The sequence below is a fragment of the Gadus chalcogrammus genome, chromosome 8 (genome assembly GCF_026213295.1).
Source record: "Gadus chalcogrammus isolate NIFS_2021 chromosome 8, NIFS_Gcha_1.0, whole genome shotgun sequence".
NCBI lineage: Eukaryota > Metazoa > Chordata > Actinopteri > Gadiformes > Gadidae > Gadus > Gadus chalcogrammus.
The window spans coordinates 20,650,830-20,668,605 of record NC_079419.1 but is presented as its reverse complement, the minus strand read 5'-3'; the positions used below and the strand labels follow the sequence as shown (position 1 = coordinate 20,668,605).

At 44.1% G+C, this 17,776-nt stretch overlaps 1 protein-coding gene across 1 annotated transcript in view; it reads left to right on the top strand.

Annotated features, from left to right (window-relative positions):
• Window positions 1-210: 210 nt before the first annotated feature.
• angptl3 (angiopoietin-like 3) overlaps window positions 211-17,776 on the top strand; it is an 18,099-nt gene continuing 533 nt past the window's right edge. The window contains exons 1-7 of the mRNA XM_056597734.1: window positions 211-837; window positions 1,274-1,384; window positions 1,810-1,912; window positions 2,921-3,037; window positions 3,167-3,262; window positions 3,362-3,634; window positions 17,338-17,776. The exon at window positions 17,338-17,776 is cut by the window's right edge and continues 533 nt beyond it. Coding sequence (XP_056453709.1) covers window positions 337-837; window positions 1,274-1,384; window positions 1,810-1,912; window positions 2,921-3,037; window positions 3,167-3,262; window positions 3,362-3,634; window positions 17,338-17,555 — 1,419 coding nt within the window. The 5' untranslated portion in view covers window positions 211-336 and the 3' untranslated portion in view covers window positions 17,556-17,776. The remainder of the gene's footprint in view (window positions 838-1,273; window positions 1,385-1,809; window positions 1,913-2,920; window positions 3,038-3,166; window positions 3,263-3,361; window positions 3,635-17,337) is intronic.

The window sequence follows — 17,776 nt, the reverse complement described above, 5'->3', positions numbered from 1 at the left end:
TCACTGGTTCTGATCATATAGCCTACAATGTGAATGAATTGAAAACATGAATAAAACAGAAAACTAAATTCACTCAATAAAATGTACTTCTAAAGTTCAGCTTGTAGTTCATCCAGCCGGCCATTATGTTATCCTAAAAACAGAGATCAATGACTGGAGACGTTAATGATTGACCCCACCACATGAGGACAATGACACGGCCATATGCTCGCCGATAAAAGCCTCTTGTCGTTTTTACCGTCTCTCTTTCCACTGAGAGCACTGGGGGCTAGGGTCGGTGTGGTGCCGAGACAGCGCTACCGAAGCACAGTAAGTACGATTTAAAGAACCAACGTCATGAAGTCTGTGTTGACGTCTGTCCTGCTGGTGCTGCTGCTGGCGGCTGCTAGGGCCTTGCTTATTCCCAGCGCCGAGGCCCGGGTGACACCGCCGGCCGAGACCCGGTCCCGCTTCGCCGCGCTGGACGAGGTGCGCCTGCTGGCCAACGGCCTGCTCCAGCTCGGCCAGAGCCTGAGGGAGTTCGTCCACAAGACTCGGGGCCAGATGAACGACATCTTTCAGAAGATCAACATCTTCGACCGCTCCTTCTACCAGCTGTCAGTTCTGGCCAGCGAGATCAGGGACGAGGAGGAGGAGCTGAAGAAGACCACGTTGATACTGCAGGCCAACAACGAGGAGGTGAAGAGCCTCTCGCTTGAGATAAACTCTAAGGTGGAGGGCATCCTGGAGGAGCGCAGCCGGCTGCAGAGCAAGGTGGGCGGGTTGGAGGAGCAGCTGAGCAGCCTGTCCCAAGGGCTGGTGACAAGCCAACAGCTGGCCGAGATCGGCACCCTCAGGGTGAGTGACCCCGGGGTTACCGAAGGAGGGATGGGGCAAGGTACGGGTTGACACACGTATGTGGAAAGAAAAACAGCCCACAAATCATGGGGATCACATTCAGAGGTACTTTGGAGCAACGCGACCAGTCAGACTCTCTGTCGTTTGTAATCTGCTGTCGAAAAGGATTGCTGATGTGGAAAAACAAAACAAAACATATCCGACCCTTACCCCAAAACCTAGCAGCTATAATAACAATCTTATTTTTAAACTTGAATATCAATGTCAGTCTCTGCATTATTAAAACAAATAATAATAATTGTCCTCATGTACAACATGTTAAAGGTTATGAGTCCAGTAGGTGCACCTCCTAGTTCCTACAATAACAAATTTTACCAATGCATCAGGTTCAAGTGTTTTGTTCCTTGACTTTAATTGTAGCTTGTTCTCCCGCTAGGAGGTGATCCACAGCCAGGAGAAGAGTATCACTGAGCTGCTGAGGGCTGTCAGGGAGCAGAGCGACCAGCTCAACGACCAGAGGTTGCAGATCAACAGCCTGGAGAAGAAGGTAGGCTATCCCTAACATTTGGCTGAAAGGGAATTTGAGCACATTTGTTTTATCTTTTGGGAAAGTTCTTGCTAATTTGAACAATATATATATGTATATATATATATATCTATATATATATATATATATATATATACGTATCTATAAATTATATATATCATTAGCTTTGTCTCAAGAGCAAAATATCTATAGGATTTGTGAAATTGTATGATTTGCATCAGTTCTAAAATATCACCAATATTGAGGTTAAGACATGTTCCCATCCATGTGTACTATAAGGTCCTATCCAAAGTGTTCAAACGTTCATCCTGTCCAAAAGGCTGTTCTCGTCCTGACGGAGATCTCTTTAAGAAGATCTTTCAAAAAGCATTTGCATGTTTTATTTAAGATAAAATTGTTTCTATTTTTCTGTGATTCTCTTCCAGATCACAGGCAACTCACTGGCCCAGGAGACAGTGAAGACACCGGACAGTTTGACCCCTGAACCTCCAACCCTGACCCCGTATGAGGTCACAGACTTCAGGAACGGTCAGACTCCATTTTACATTACTACATGGAGACACTTCTTATCAGACACAGGGCTCTCAAGTCTCAAGCATTCGGCGTGAGACATACGCAATTCAACCCATGCACACGCTCACACGCAACACTTCGTATTTCTCACGCAGGGGTCATGCGCGGGGAGCCGGGGGGGGGGGGAGGGGGAGGGGGAGTGCAGTACGACCGTTTGATTGGCGTACTTACTGTCCAATGCCCCTCGGTGGTTCTGGGAATCATTGGCTGGAGTTTTTCGAGCTCTGCCCGTTCCACAGATGATTGACTTGTTTAATTTTCATGTCAGTACTTCTAACTCAGTGGCTGTAAGTGGGTTATGATAAGGATTTCAAGTAATTTTGCAAAAATGGCGAAAAAGAGAATTCCATACCCAACCTTTAAGTAGACCCTTCAGATTGGACGGTTTGACTTTAGAGTTACCGTCATGTTTTGTATTTATTTTTTTACCATTATGGTATGGTTTTATATGGACAAACATCAACACATTTATCCTACAGGGGATTGATAAAGTTCTATCTATTGAACAGAAAGAAACACTAGGTCATACTTTACACACTTTACCACAGCATCGGCCTACTGAATGCCACAGATATATTTTTAAGCATTGGACTGAATGCCACATGAATATATAATAATGTTTTTGCACGTTTGCAACGTTTAAAAGTTCAGGGAAAAGTATATGCCTCTAATGGTGTTGCTTAGGCCAATATCCTTTTGAGGCAGTGTTGTTTCTGAATATTAGTGTTAAGGGCCAATAATGCTTACTATCATACATTAGTCACCATGTCTGTGGACACATTTGTATGCAGTCACATATTAATATATCCCGCTGCCGCCGACAAAATCTCACTCTGAACTCAGTTCAAAACTTGAGAGCCCTGCAGACATTAATGTTATCATCATAAAATGTATAATATGCTTTCTAACAAATATTTAGGGATTCATACACCAACTTCTTCGTTGGTTGTGTCTTTCCAATAGACCTGCCCTCGGACTGCAGTGATTTGTTCGGCCGAGGCCGGCGAGTGAGCGGTGTTTACGCATTAAAACCAACCAACCTATCCAGACCTTTCATGGCCTTTTGTGACATGAGCAAAGGTATAATATCCCACAAAATAAAAATAAGATGTAAAACTATATACAGAAATAGTCTTGTCTTCTGTGATGACGTCTACCCAATGGCTTCCATGTAATGATCTGCTATTATCTGGTATTTTCTCCTACAAGATGGCGGAGTAACGGTTATTCAGAGAAGGATGGACGGGACAGTGAACTTTGACCAGACATGGCAGAAGTATGAGGATGGATTTGGAGATTTCCAAGGTAAGAGTGCACTGCTATCGTCAAATGAACACAATCAGGTACTTTGCCAATATAGATGAGTATGACCAAATATCCCTTCCTCCGAACCTACTTTCACAGGTGAGTTTTGGCTAGGCCTCAAGAAGATGCATGCTTTGGTTGCACGTGGCAACTCCATCCTCCGCATCGAAGTGGAGGACTGGAAGCTTGGCAAGCGCTTCGTAGAGTACAACCTCCATCTGGGGGGAGCTGAGAGCTACTACAAGATCCACCTCAAACAGCCAATGGGAGACCTGCCCGACGCAATGACCAATCAGACAGGGATGATGTTCTCCACTAAGGACCAAGACAATGACAGCCACCAGGACTCTAGCTGTGCTGCTAGCTACACAGGTAGGGTAGCGGGCCAAACACATGGGCTTGGATTAAACCATCTCACCCGGATCCAATGAATCATTGAATAATAATATCTATAAATGTGGACCTTAATAAAATAGACACTTCTTGAACAGCAATTTAAAAACAATGTGAGAGCAGTCGTCCCAACCTTCTGAATGCTGTAGCCCAAGTATCAAGGAGATTATGGGCCAGGACCCACCAAATATTTAGTGAAGACAAATTAGCAATTTCCTATTACCATGTTGCACTGAATATGATATGATGATATTAATATGATATAATTATTACATCTAGTGTGCAAAATGCAGATTGACAGAGCCTCAAATGCTAAATTTTGGGGCAGAGGAAGAATGTCATAAATTGGCTTTGTGGTGTCGTAGTATCTTCAAAGGACGACAGCAGGAAGAGTCAACAGAACTATGTTTGCTGCAAATGATCAGCATCACCGTCTCCTCCCGTTGTACTTCTGCCCATCTTAACAAAGATTATAAATCTCTTTCTTCATTAGTACTGACTGCAGTGGCTCCTAGTGGATGTATAACCTGCGGACTGTGGAGCTTTTTCAGTTTCCACATAATTACTAGCAAAATGTAAACGAAACCAAAGTTCGTCATCAGATAATTTTGGATTCTAAAAAGCTAATAATATTACGTGGGGGCATGCATGCAGCCAGCCATGAGATCGCCGTTGTCCGGACCACTTTTTTTAGAGCTCAAAATGCAATGGAAACTAAATGCAACTACAAATCTGCGGTTGAGAAGATGAGTGCATGTCTAGGTGCCCCGATATTCTATATATACCTATCAAATCGTGCTACTTGGTGGTTCTGTGCATGACAACAATATTGATCTGTTGTGTAAAATCAGGGGCGATTCTAGGGAGTGTGGGGGCCCTAGGCAGAGGATTGTTGACGGGGGGGGTATGGAGCGATTGTTGAGGGGGGGGGGTGTTTTTTTTTTTTTTTTTGGCTCTAGGGGGCCCCCTAGTAGTGGCCCGGGGGCCCAAGCAATTGCCTGCTATGCCTAATGGGATGCAGCGCCTCTGTGTAAAATACACATACTGTACCCCTGAAATCTCCAATAAAGACTATAATACAGTACCAAAATATGCTCCCCATAATCGTATGGTGTATATGGAGTGAGTAGTGTCAAATTACCTGATTCTGTAGCGGGAGCTTCATCTGATAAAGGCAATTGGTCCTTAGATCAAATCCGCTACAAAACAAATGAGGTAGCATTTTGCATGATTCGATAGACTCTGAAAAGGGAGCATACATTGGCAGAACAAAGAGTCTATCGAATCATGCTAAATGCATATTTTGATACCGTATTATAACGTCTTTATTGGAGACTGCAGGGGTACAGTACGGAGAGCCGGGTCGATTGAAACACGGGACGATTGAAACACAGCGATTCCCTCGAAAACCACGCAAGGCTTTCGAGAGCGCTATAGTAAAATCCTTCCTGCGGTAGTTTTTTTGTAATAAATAGTTGTGGTTTTTGTTTCATGCCATAATAATATGACTATACAACAGATGAATTAGTACATAAACCTGTATTAAAGTGTGCAATGTCAGAGTTTTGAAGTTTAGAGGTAAAAAATGTTTAAGTGTCAGTAGTCGCTGTCGGGACGATTGAAACACTTGTTTCAAACGCAACAGGTGAGTCATGTTATCCGGTTGACGTGGTAGTTTTTGTTTAAAATAAATACAAGGATGTTCAACTGTGTATCCCTAAACATGACTTAGGACCGGGAAATAAGTACATTTAATGCAAATTTAGTCGTCCAAAATAAGAAAGGTGAGTTTTAATCGAAATGTGCATCTTAGCAATTACGCACAATTACGCACGGGCCAAAAATATATTTTAACATATTTATATTATGCGGAATCATGTGACATTTTAGCAATGACGAGTACACTACTATGTTGTCCGGTATGTTGCATAAAAACAAGAGTAAGGTCAATAGTTTCTTTTTAAAATATGCTGTTTCATTCGTCCCGCATGTGTGTTTCAAACGTCCCGACTTGGCGGGGCGTTTGAAACAGATGTCAACTTACGTTCAAAGTTAAAAAAACAGCTCGATCCTCCAACATATGTATTAAATTACAGTTGTAACTAAGAGAACCCACATGTGCGTTGTTGATCACATGTTGAAATTATTTGTATACGTAACGTCATCTTTAAAAAAGACGTTTAACTGAAAAGTGTTTCAATCGACCCGGCTTGCACAACGCTTCAATATTGTCGGCAGAGCACCCCTCCTTATTCACACTGGGTATTCACACATTGCTTACAGCCTATGGGTTACATGCTGCCATTCAGACATGCTGCCATGCTGTGTTCAACCAAAATGTAGCCATTTCAGTATTATTTATCTGTAATTTATTTGATTTGAATTCCAAATTTTGGTTGGGATGATGTATGAAATAACCCATTTCATCAATTGACGACTGCATTTTACAAGTGTGTTACGAGCGCGGGGCGTGCACTTATTTAACATGCCCTGGGAATGTATAAATATTGCATGAAACTTAAAACTGGACCATTTATTCGTTAGAGTTGGATTTAAACTCAATGCAGGACCACTATTGGGGTGGATTGGACGAACATTGTAACGAAATTAATTGTTTGGAGTGCTGCGGCAGAACGCATCAAGGAATAGGCGCAGTGAACTTCATATCGGCCCATAGGCAATGCGCTTTACAAAGGAGAAAGGGGAGAATATACATTACAGTTTTTGCCCATAAGGGAAATCCGTTAGACAATATTACCCGACCTTTTTTTTTTTTTTACCTATGCCGTTTCCACTAAAAGGGCCAGTATATATTCCCTCGCGGGTCGGATCCGTGTGTGTGTGTGTGTGTGTGTGTGTGTGTGTGTGTGTGTGTGTGTGTGTGTGTGTGTGTGTGTGTGTGTGTGTGTGTGTGTGTGTGTGTGTGTGTGTGTGTGTGTGTGTGTGTGTGTGAATTTGTGTAACGATGGTCAAGCATCAGGGAGACGGAGGCGGAACTGTTGAATTTTCTTTCCTTTATTTTCCTTTGGAAAATAAATCAAATCATTGCCATCAGAAATCGGAGTACATATACAGCATCAGATCAAAAGCAACGGCTTTTCCTGCTGATTACTAGCAATAGAAAATACCTACAAAACATTTAACTTCCCATAAATGGGCATAACTATAGTCCAAGTGCAGTTACAGCACTTTATTAAAACCTATTTACATTATGGCATTGGAGCCACATACCTTTGGAAAATAAATCAAATCATTGCCATCAGAAATCGGAGTACATATACAGCATCTGCACAAGCAAGAAAGAGAGTAATATAACTTTCAATGTATGAACGTGGCTAGCGGAGTTTACGGCTAGCCATGTTAGCCTTAGCATGTAGAAACCCAAGGTCATAAGAAAAGTATTAATAAACTTTCTCTAAAACATCTAAACTACAGTACGATCGTAACAGTGAATGGAAAATAACATAACACATGGGATACATCGAAGTTATCAACTTAAACATGAATTCACTTTAAGAAAACTGATATTGGGTACAGTGCTTTACAGAGCGAACCTACCAGATCAAAAGCAACGGCTTTTCTGATCGAGTAGGAATGCAGTAGATTTCCACGCAGCACAGAACTAAACACGGCAGATCTGCAGTGCGGTTCTAGACAAATTTTACTAGGGGGGCCAAAGAGGGACCGGTGTTCAACCAGAGGGGCACAAAAAAAAGGCACAAAATGATATTTAAAGATTTATTTATTTTATTTTCAAATCAGTAAAATACAAAGAAAACTTCCCTGTATGGCCCAATAAAACAAACCAGCTCAACTGTACTGCATGGCTTTTTAACTTAACCACTCAATTTATGGAGCTCATGCCCTAAATCCTGAAGCTAAAGGAGGTAGGGCCGTAGAAAAATGAAAAATACAGTACAGGGTACAAATACAGTGTGTCAATTCAATGTGAACAAACATCCAGGGTACAACAAAGGGTATAAAAATGTGACATTACCTATTAATGTAAACACTACACTACAACAACAGGATACGGCGGTTGTGCTGTCTGGCAAAACGGTCCACAAATGCATCCAGATCCAGAGCCTTGGCCCTTCTGGACTCTATGCTCAGGACACCAAGATCACTGAGTCTCATGTCAGTAGTGGTGGACCGCAGGAAGGTTTTGATCAGTTTCAGTGTGGAGAAACTGAGTTCGCAAGAGGCTGAGCTTACAGGAAGGGTTACGGCAATCTTGCACAGTCTAAAGAGTTCAAAGAAAACTTCCCTGTATGGCTCAATAAAACAAACCAGCTCAACTGTATTGCATGGCTTTGTAATTTCACCACTCTGTATTTTTCTGTCCAAAACTCTCTTAAATTGATGGAGCTCATGCCCTAAATCATCAATGTCTGCATTGTACAAACGGCCAAATGAAAAAACATTGGTCTCCTTTAAAAAGGCATCACTCTGGGGGTTGAGAGACTGTATGCTTGTCATGAGCTCACAGTTGGTATTGGAGAAACGTCTGTTCAACTCCTTGAGCATGCTGTCAATTACAGGATAGAAAAATGATGTGCAAAACATAGCTTTGTCACGTTCTACCTCCCTCTGACCAACAGTGCTTAGTGTGCAGTAGCCACTGAGCCTAGTGCTCAGCATTGTCTGACGTTTTGCCACTGATGGTGCAGAATCACAGTGCTCACAAATAGTCAATGCTTCATCCCACAACTTATCAAAGAAAGACTCCTGCCTGTGGTCTTTCAATGTCTGGACTAAAGCATTTACCAAGTCAACAGCTCTAGCCAGATCAACAGTTTGTGACTGTAACATGTCAGACAGTAGTTTTGTCTCCCCAAACAACTTACTAAGAGTGACAAGGTGCACAACAAATTGTAGGTCAATTTGAGGCAGAAGACCTCGGGCCTCAACAGTTCTTTCACCGTGGGGTTCTTGAGCAATCTGTTGCAGTAGTCGTTTAAGGGCAGGTAGAGTGTCCATTATGTTGCGTAGGGCTAGAAATCGGCATGCCCAACGTGTGTCGCTTAAACGTTGCAACTCTCTTGTTTTGCCATACATTTCTTTTTGGAGAGACAGCCATTTTGGGTGCACATATGAGCCAGAGGTAAAAATATAAAGGTTCTGTAACAAAGAAAAAAACTCCTCTGTTTCTGGGACATTTTTGACTACATCAACTAACACTAAATTGAGACAGTGTGCACTACAATGAATGTAGAAGGCAAATTTAGCCTGTTCTTTGATCCTTGCCTGAACCCCTGAATGTTTACCGCTCATAACGGCAGCGCCATCGTATGCTTGGCCTACAAGGTTATTTTTGTAGTTCAGGCCGTAACTTTCCAGTAAGTTCACTATTTTTCCAGTTAGGCTTGCTGCATCTAACCTCTCTGCAGATTCAAAATAGAGAAAACTCTCCTTAATGGCCCCATTGTAATAGTACCTGAGTGTGAAAGAAATCGGTTCACTTTTTGAAACATCCTTTGTTTCATCTGCCATGATGCTGAAAACCTCACTGTTCTTCACTTCTTCTATGATTTCAGAACGAACCATTTCTGCCAAACAACCCAAAACCTCATTCTGGATGATCTTGCTTGTGTACTTTGCATTGTTAATAGAAGTTAATCTTCTCTTAACAAGTGGGTCGTGGTTAGCAACTGTGCTAAGAATTTCCCTAAAGTTTCCTTTGTTATTGGACTCTTCAGATTCATCATGCCCTCTTTGTGCTATGTTTTGTGTAGCTGTAAGTAACAGCACTTCCCCAATTGTTTTAATGTATGCCCGATTTTCTTGTACTTGTTTAGTGTGTTCTTTGTTAAGGATATCTGCTAGTGTTGCATCATTTTTAACAGCACTTTGATAATCCCGCCATGCTATCATCGCACACTTGTGTCGCTCAGACTTTGTATGAACTGAAAACCCTGCCTTTCTCATAGTTGCATTTTTCCAGTTTCTAAACCCAGGGGTTGAAACAAAAACAGTGTCAGGGGCCTTTGGTGTGCTAAAATGTCTACATGCATAGCAATATGTAGAGTCCATTAGGACAGAATACTCAAGCCATGGATGAAGAGTATACCAGTTTTGCCTGAAGCACCGTCTTCTGTCCCCCATCAAAGTGGTTGGGAATATATTCAAGTTCGGCTGTACTGGTGCATCATTCTTGGACTTGCTGATATCTGTAGAAAGATGTACAGTAAACATAGAGCACAACTACAACATTTATTTACTTACGCATGTATATCTGCATGTAGTTCAAGTTTGTGCCATATTGGCACAAATTGAATTTACAGCAGAAAGCATAATTTTAAGGATACACAGTAGACCTACAATGAAATTGTAATTGCACTACTTTGCAAACAGAAATAACCTTCTTCATCACAAACCTGCAGTACTTGATCCACATGGATTTACTTGCTGTACCTCTGGCTGTTTCTCTCTCTGTCTCTGTATGTTTTCTTCCTCCTCACCCTCTTCTTCATCCTTCTCACTCTCTGAAATTTCCCTCTCTGTGTCAGAGCCCTCACGTTCATCACATGCCCTCTCTCCAACCTCCTCCGACTCTCCCTCTTCCTGCTCCTCAGCTCTCTCAATACCTTGACTTGTTTCTCTCACTGCTGTTTCTTTCACTTTTTTGTTTACTGGGGCAAAAAAGGATGCTATATTCTTTCCTCGTTTCATGATAGCTGCTATTAGAAGAAAAAAATCGTAGGGGCATGCATTACACTTCGTTGCATAACCATCTCTCCCTACTTAACACGGGAAGATCAACAAGAACAACAAGTCACATAAAAGATTAAATCGTTTTGCTTACCTTCGACTTTTGCAACAGGAGAAATCGTAGCTCCTTTCTCCAGGAGTATTTGCTGAGCTCGCATTCACCGAGCAGCAGCAACACAGTGTTTGGGTGCGCCGTTTGGGTGCGCCGCTCTAATTTACCCATGTAGAACGTTGCGTCGCATTAGTTCCGCTTTTGGCACTCGCGTGTAAAATCATAATCAATTCATAATTGTTTTATTTGGTCAGCACGGTGGGGCCACAGGGGGGGCCAGGGACATGTCCACAGGGGCACGGGCCCCCGTGGGCCCCCGTGTAGAACCGCCATTGCCAGTACACCATATGGCCACGGGTGGCTCCCATTCACACTTATTAACCACGGCAGTTTTATTTAGGCGAGAATCATATATAATAATACACTACATTTTTAACTCTGTTACATCCACCCCCTCTGAATTCCGCCAAAATCTACATGGTCGCAAGGCATTATGTCCACCTCTACCAAAAATAATAATAATAAGAAACCCACATGACATGGTTACACATGTACTCCAACTTGAAAAGTATCCCCAAAGGAATGAAGTGGAAAGAGAGGCACAAAACTCACTACCAACTTCTGGAAGCAGGATGCAGTCTACACCCCACACAAACCATGTCTAACAGATATAGAAGCAGGCCCCCACACCTGGACTCTGACTGATGTAATTTCAAAACACACTCATCACATCAAGACCCTTAGTCTCACTAAAACATCCTAAACATTGACCTAGAAACGGCATTGCTTACAAAACCCTGTTTGGACATCTGACACAGTAAACGGTTAACTGGCTTTACTATACGTCCAAAACGACTCCTAGCTGTGTGCAAGGTGTTGGAATCTGAGTGAGCGGAGGATGACCCTGTGCTTTGTGTATCGTCTAAGCGCTCTGCGTTGTGTGTGCGTGTATTCCGAGAGTCAGTGAGGAAGGCACGAGAGAAGCCATGTCCAGAGCTCGACTCTGTCTGTGAACTGCCTGTATGCCCGGACCCATTACTCATACTCAGGACTTCTTCTGATAAGCTACGCTCTGCATGGACATCTGCACTCATAGTGGTCAGGTTGTCAACCCACTCCTGAGTCCTACCTCCAGCATCCTCTCTCCCCGCAACAGGCATCGATTCATCTGCATCAGCGATGTCGCTTGACCCTTTCCCGCAGGAGGACACAAAGGTTCCATCTGAAACACTGTCTGCATCGATGGGCAGGAAATTAACGAGCATCAGCAGGTTGCGATGGACAACTCTTTCTTGGCCTGTTTCAGGGTGTCGGATCCGGTAGGTGTGGGTGGAGGCATTGATGCTGACGACAGTATACACTGTGGACTCCCAACGGTCTGCGATCTTCCGTTTCCCTCTCTCCCGCTTGTTGGACACCAGGGGCCGGTTGCACCAACTGGGCGTAACTAAGCCTGGTCGTAACTGCTAAGTAGGTCTTAGTTACGACCTGGCGTTAGAATGGAACTAACGCCGGTTGCACCAACGGGACTTACGCCTGGTCTTAACTACGCCCGGTCTTAGCCATGCGCGGCCATGTGAATGTTCCATGGTATGCGCATATCACCGCGTTGCTAGGATACCTCGTGACAACAGCTGTTTACTATTTTATTTGACATGCTGTTGGACACCGAAATAAATAATTAATTCGTTCACTCATTGTCATTCATCAATTGTGTTAATGCCTAACAATAAAACACTGCAAACGAATATAATTAAAATATGTATTTGTAATGTCTGGTTTACGACGAGCGGGCATTTAGACGGGAATGTTTCTGTAGGAGAGATTTGTTTAATGTGTCGGCCTGTATAAAATATATAAACATAGTTAAAACAACATTCACAACTGATTATAAGTTGAGAACGGACTAATCGGCCAGCGATATCTTCCCGACAGGCAGTCGATCTGTGAACACTGATCATATCGCCGGCTGTGCTTTGAAATGCAGTTTAGCGAAGCGTTGCAAGGATGGTGGTAATGCTGCATTGGATTGGATGAAATTGCTATAGAAACAGCCTGGAATTTCAACTCTACGCCTGCCCCTGACCAGGCGTAGGATTTACGCCTGGTCTTAGTGAAAAGAACGCTAAGCCCAGTTGGTGCAACCGGCGTAACGGTTAGGTTGGACTTAGAACGCCAAGTTACGACCAGGCGTAGTTACGACCAGGCTTACGCCCAGTTGGTGCAACCGGCCCCAGGACACGATCACCCACAGCGATCAGTTTCCCCTTTGTACGACGGTTGTAGAATTCAGCCTGCCAATCCTGCTCTCTGTTGACATGTCCTTGAGTGATAGCCATGGCCTCTTGCAGGTCTTTAGTCAGAGACACCACATAGTTGTCATAATTGCTAATCTCTGGATCTTTCAGGATGTTTTTGAAGAAAATGTCAACAGGCAGGCGTGGGACTCTACCAAACATAAGGTAAAATGGGGGATAACCTGTTGTTTCATGTACCGTGCAATTGTACATAAACGTCAGTGTCTGGAGGTGTCGGGGCCAATTACATTTAGCTTCAGGCGAGAGGGCGCGAATCATGTTCCCCAACGTCCTGTTGAAACGCTCCACACTGCCGTTGCCCATTGGATGGTATGGGGTGGTTCAGGACTTCCTCACACCGGCGACCTTCAACAATTCACTGATTAGTTGACTTTCAAACGAGGCCCCCTGATCGGAGTGGATCCTCTCAGGAAAGCCATATATGCAGAAGTACTTGTCCCAGAGTTGCTTCGCCACTTGTTTGGCACACTGATCACGGCAGGAGAAGGCTTGCGCCAGCCTGGTAAAATGGTCTGTAACCACCAGCACATCAACAGACTTGTTGTTCGAATCCTCTGCGGTCCAAAAGTCTATGCACACGATTTCGAGAGGAGCAGACGTTTTTATACTTTCCAGGGGTGCTCTTCCTTCTGGATCAGCAGTCTTGCTGATGACGCATCTTGGGCAGTGACGGACATATTCTTTAACGTCCCTGTCTATGTGAGCCCAGAAGAAACGCTGACGGGCCAAGCTCAAACTCCTGAACTGCCCCTGATGACCAGCACTGTCGTGAATTCCCTTGAGGACCTCAGACTTAAAAGAGTCAGGGACCACTAACTGGTGTCTTTTCTTCCTGGACACCTGGTCTTTGGAGACTCTGTACAGAATGTCATTGCATGTTGTCAGTTTCTCCCAGTGTTTCAGGTACCTTACAACCATAGCAGGCTCCTTAGATTTCTCTCTCCTGGATGGACGACGGCCCCGGTCAACATAATAAAGCACCCTGGAGAGGACAGGATCACTCAACTGCCCTTCACGCAGTTCTCTCTCTGTAAAAGCAGGCAGGGCCTCTTCATCAGTGGGAACCAGCTGTGGGAGCTGTTGGAGAATGCCAACAGCCCGCACCCTGGCGCTTGACTCCCATCGACTGTGTGTCTCAAGGATGGCAGAGACCTCGTCTTCGGAGAAGGACCGGTTCTTGGCACCGTCAGTCACATAGGGCTCCCCTCTTTCACACTCCAAGTCATCTTGGGTGGCAGACTGCCTAAAGGTGTCCTGGACAGTGTCAGCCGAGACAGGGACTGCCTTGGCAAGGAGCTCACTGTAGGGGTCTCGGAGCAGCTGTCTCCCAGCAGCTGACCTCACGAAAGGCCGACGACTCAGTGCATCTGCAACCGTGTTCTTGGGACCCGGGATGTACTTCATATCAAACACGTAGGATGCCAACTTTGCCACCCAGCGCTGCTCGCAGGCATCCAGTCGTGGCTTAGTCATGATGTGTGTGAGGGGGTTATTATCCGTCCACACAGTGAACGTATGACCCTTAAGCCAATGGCTAAACTTGTCACACACGGACCACTTTAGCGCCAGAAATTCTAGGCGATGAGCAGGGTACCTTTTCTGAGCTCTTGAGAGGGATTTGCTGACGCAAGCTACTGGATCTGTGCCCACTTTCGTTGTACAGAATCAACAAGATGATTTAATCATTGGTTCAAATGTCATTAGACATGTAGTTTGTCAGTTCAAGTCTGACGCAAGCTACTGGAAAGCCGTGTCGACTTCTTCCTCAGGTGACCAAGAAAGTGAACAGTTTCTCTCCCTTCTCGCTGGCTTAGAACGTTGGTCTGATGATGATGTACCAGACAGGGTTGGAACAGTCAGGTGTAACAGAGCTGTCACCCTGCCGGCGTGCACGTGTTGTGTGGGGTGTAGACTGAACTGTGTGTCACCTGCATGGCGCATTGGGGTATTACCCCGACCAACCCCACCAATGACGCCATTAGAAACAAGTGACGCTGTAATAGACTTGCCTATCTGTGAGCCTAACAGTGAAATCATATCAGTTAACTGATGCAGTGTGGCATTCTCATCATAAGGAGTTGAATGGTGCGGCCTATCTTGCGACATCTGCCCAGGCGATTCCGTCGGGCCCTGTTCCAACCCTAAATCCCTATTTCCTGCAGGCAACACAGGAGAAGCACCCACATCCATCCCAAAAGACACCCTAGGCTTTAAACAACCTCCCATCAGACCCCTACCCCTCCCGAAAGAGAACTGGCTAATTCCAGACTCATCACCTGGCTTTAACTTACTAGCCATTCCACCACAAAAAAAATAGAAATGGGGGGGTAAAAAAAATAAATAAATAAAATAACAGTAAAATAACTTATTCAGATATGAATTATTATCACAACAGTTCACTCAGAAACCTCATTCATTGGCAGCCCGAGTGCCTGACCATAAACGAAACTGCAGTACAGACAGCGTTCCTAGATTTCCACGCAGCTCCCTCGGCGCGGCGATCTGCATCAAGCTGATCTGGGATCACAAGGTCACGGCACCAGTGTAACGATGGTCAAGCATCAGGGAGACGGAGGCGGAACTGTTGAATTTTCTTTCCTTTATTTTCCTTTGGAAAATAAATCAAATCATTGCCATCAGAAATCGGAGTACATATACAGAATCAGATCAAAAGCAACGGCTTTTCCTGCTGATTAATAGAAAATACCTACAAAACATTTAACTTCCCATAAATGGGCATAACTATAGTCCAAGTGCAGTTACAGCACTTTATTAAAACCTATTTACATTATGGAGCCACATACCTTTGGAAAATAAATCAAATCATTGCCATCAGAAATCGGAGTACATATACAGCATCTGCACAAGCAAGAAAGAGAGTAATATTACTTTCAATGTATGAACATGGCTAGCGGAGTTTACGGCTAGCCATGTTAGCCTTAGCATGTAGAAACCCAAGGTCATAAGAAAAGTATTAATAAACATGTAAAAAAACTCTAAAACATGTAAACTACAGTACGATCGTAACAGTGAATGGAAAATAACATAACACATGGGATATAAACTTAAGTTATCAACTTAAACATGAATTCACTTTAAGAAAACTGATATTGGGTACAGTGCTTTACATAGCAAACCTACCAGATCAAAAGCAACGGCTTTTCTGATCGAGTAGGAACGCAGTAGATTTCCACGCAGCACAGAACTAAACACGGCAGATCTGCAGTACACCATATGGCCACGGGTGGCTCCCATTCACACTTTTTTAACCACGGCAGTTTTATTTTGGCGAGAATCATATATAATAATACACTACATTTTTAACTCTGTTACATCTGCTCCAAGTGAATTTGCTCCAAAATCGACTTGTTTGCTGACAGCCTGCTGCTGTGGAATTGCGGACAGGGGTCATCGAAATTGGCCCGTGTGATAGGCCTAAGCAACGCCTTTAAGGTGGGAACGGTGCGGTTTCCACTGTTCAGATTAAATCGGGCAGCATTCCACTGTGCGATTATCCCGGTTGCGTATGCCCTCTCACATTGTGGAAATCACATGGATGCTTTAATCTTTCTATGTGTTTTTTAGTTAATGATCGGGCTATGATAAGACCACGTTGGCTATAATCGCGGACAAAAGGGTACAATTCATAGTGGATGGTGGAAACCAGGACATTTTAGCGTCCCGACAGGCTTTTGCTGGGACTCGGGACACGCAACTCAAAATCGGGACTGTCCCAATTAGGGCTGTGCAATTAATCGAATTTCGATCGCGATATCGATTTTGGGGTCAAACGATCTCCAAACTCGTATAATCGAGTTGAAACGATTAATTTGACATTTTCCGTTTTACAGTAGGCCTAGAGAGTTTATGAAAGTTTATGAAAGAGACGCGCATGCGAAAGCATTCAACGCGGCGAGAGGGAGTACAATCTAACAGGCGTGCTGCATCAGGAAGTATGCCGTTGGCAGGAGGCGGGACATGCCAGTGAACCGCCAATCAGCAGCATCGACTGTTGACAGACATGTTGGAGTAGACCTACCGTGTGGAATATTAAAGTTTAAGTAACGTTACAGTTTGATGAACGATAACAAGCTCCTATAGCAGACTTTAACTAAGAGTTCTTTAAGCGAGTTGAAACGATTAATTTGACATTTTCCGTTTTACAGTAGGCCTAGAGAGTTTATGAAAGAGACGCGCATGCGAAAGCATTCAACGCGGCGAGAGGGAGTACAATCTAACAGGCGTGCTGCATCAGGAAGTATGCCGTTGGCAGGAGGCGGGACATGCCAGTGAACCGCCAATCAGCAGCATCGACTGTTGACAGACATGTTGGAGTAGACCTACCGTGTGGAATATTAAAGTTTCAGTAACGTTACAGTTTGATGAACGATAACAAGCTCCTATAGCAGACTTTAACTAAGGGTTCTTTAAGGCAGAACTGCCAAGTACATCTTGTGTATTTCTGTTTAACAACAATATGATTTTTATTAGCCATGTGTTTGTTATGGCTTTGTGACTTTTAACTTTGCTATGGAGAAATGCTGGGACCGTTGTTCTCTAGACATTAAATATATATATATATATAATGGTGTTTCTCGCAGGTGGCTGGTGGTTCAACGCATGCGGCGACGCCAACCTGAACGGCCGCTACGTCTCCGTGCGGCCCAAGAGCCGTGGGCCGGAGCGCCGCAGTGAGATCCAGTGGAGGCCAAGCCGACGGGCCGCCTTCTCCCTCCGGTCCACGCAGATCTCTGTCCGCCCCTCCTCCGCCACCAACACCTTCTCGTCCTCCGAGCAGACAGGCACCTCCTCCCTGTGAATTCATCGTCTGTAAATGATGTCTTCTTCTCTTGAAGCCCTTCTGACTTTACCCCAAGATAGTAAACATGGAGAAAAATACAAGCAAGATGGGATTTTAGTCTTTGGTGGCAAAGCCCATGCTTGGCTGGGACTGAGAAGGAAGTAACAGAAGGGAAAGATCTACTATAGACAGCTTTACCTGGATACTCAAGAGTGCAAAGACAATGTGTTGGTGAGATA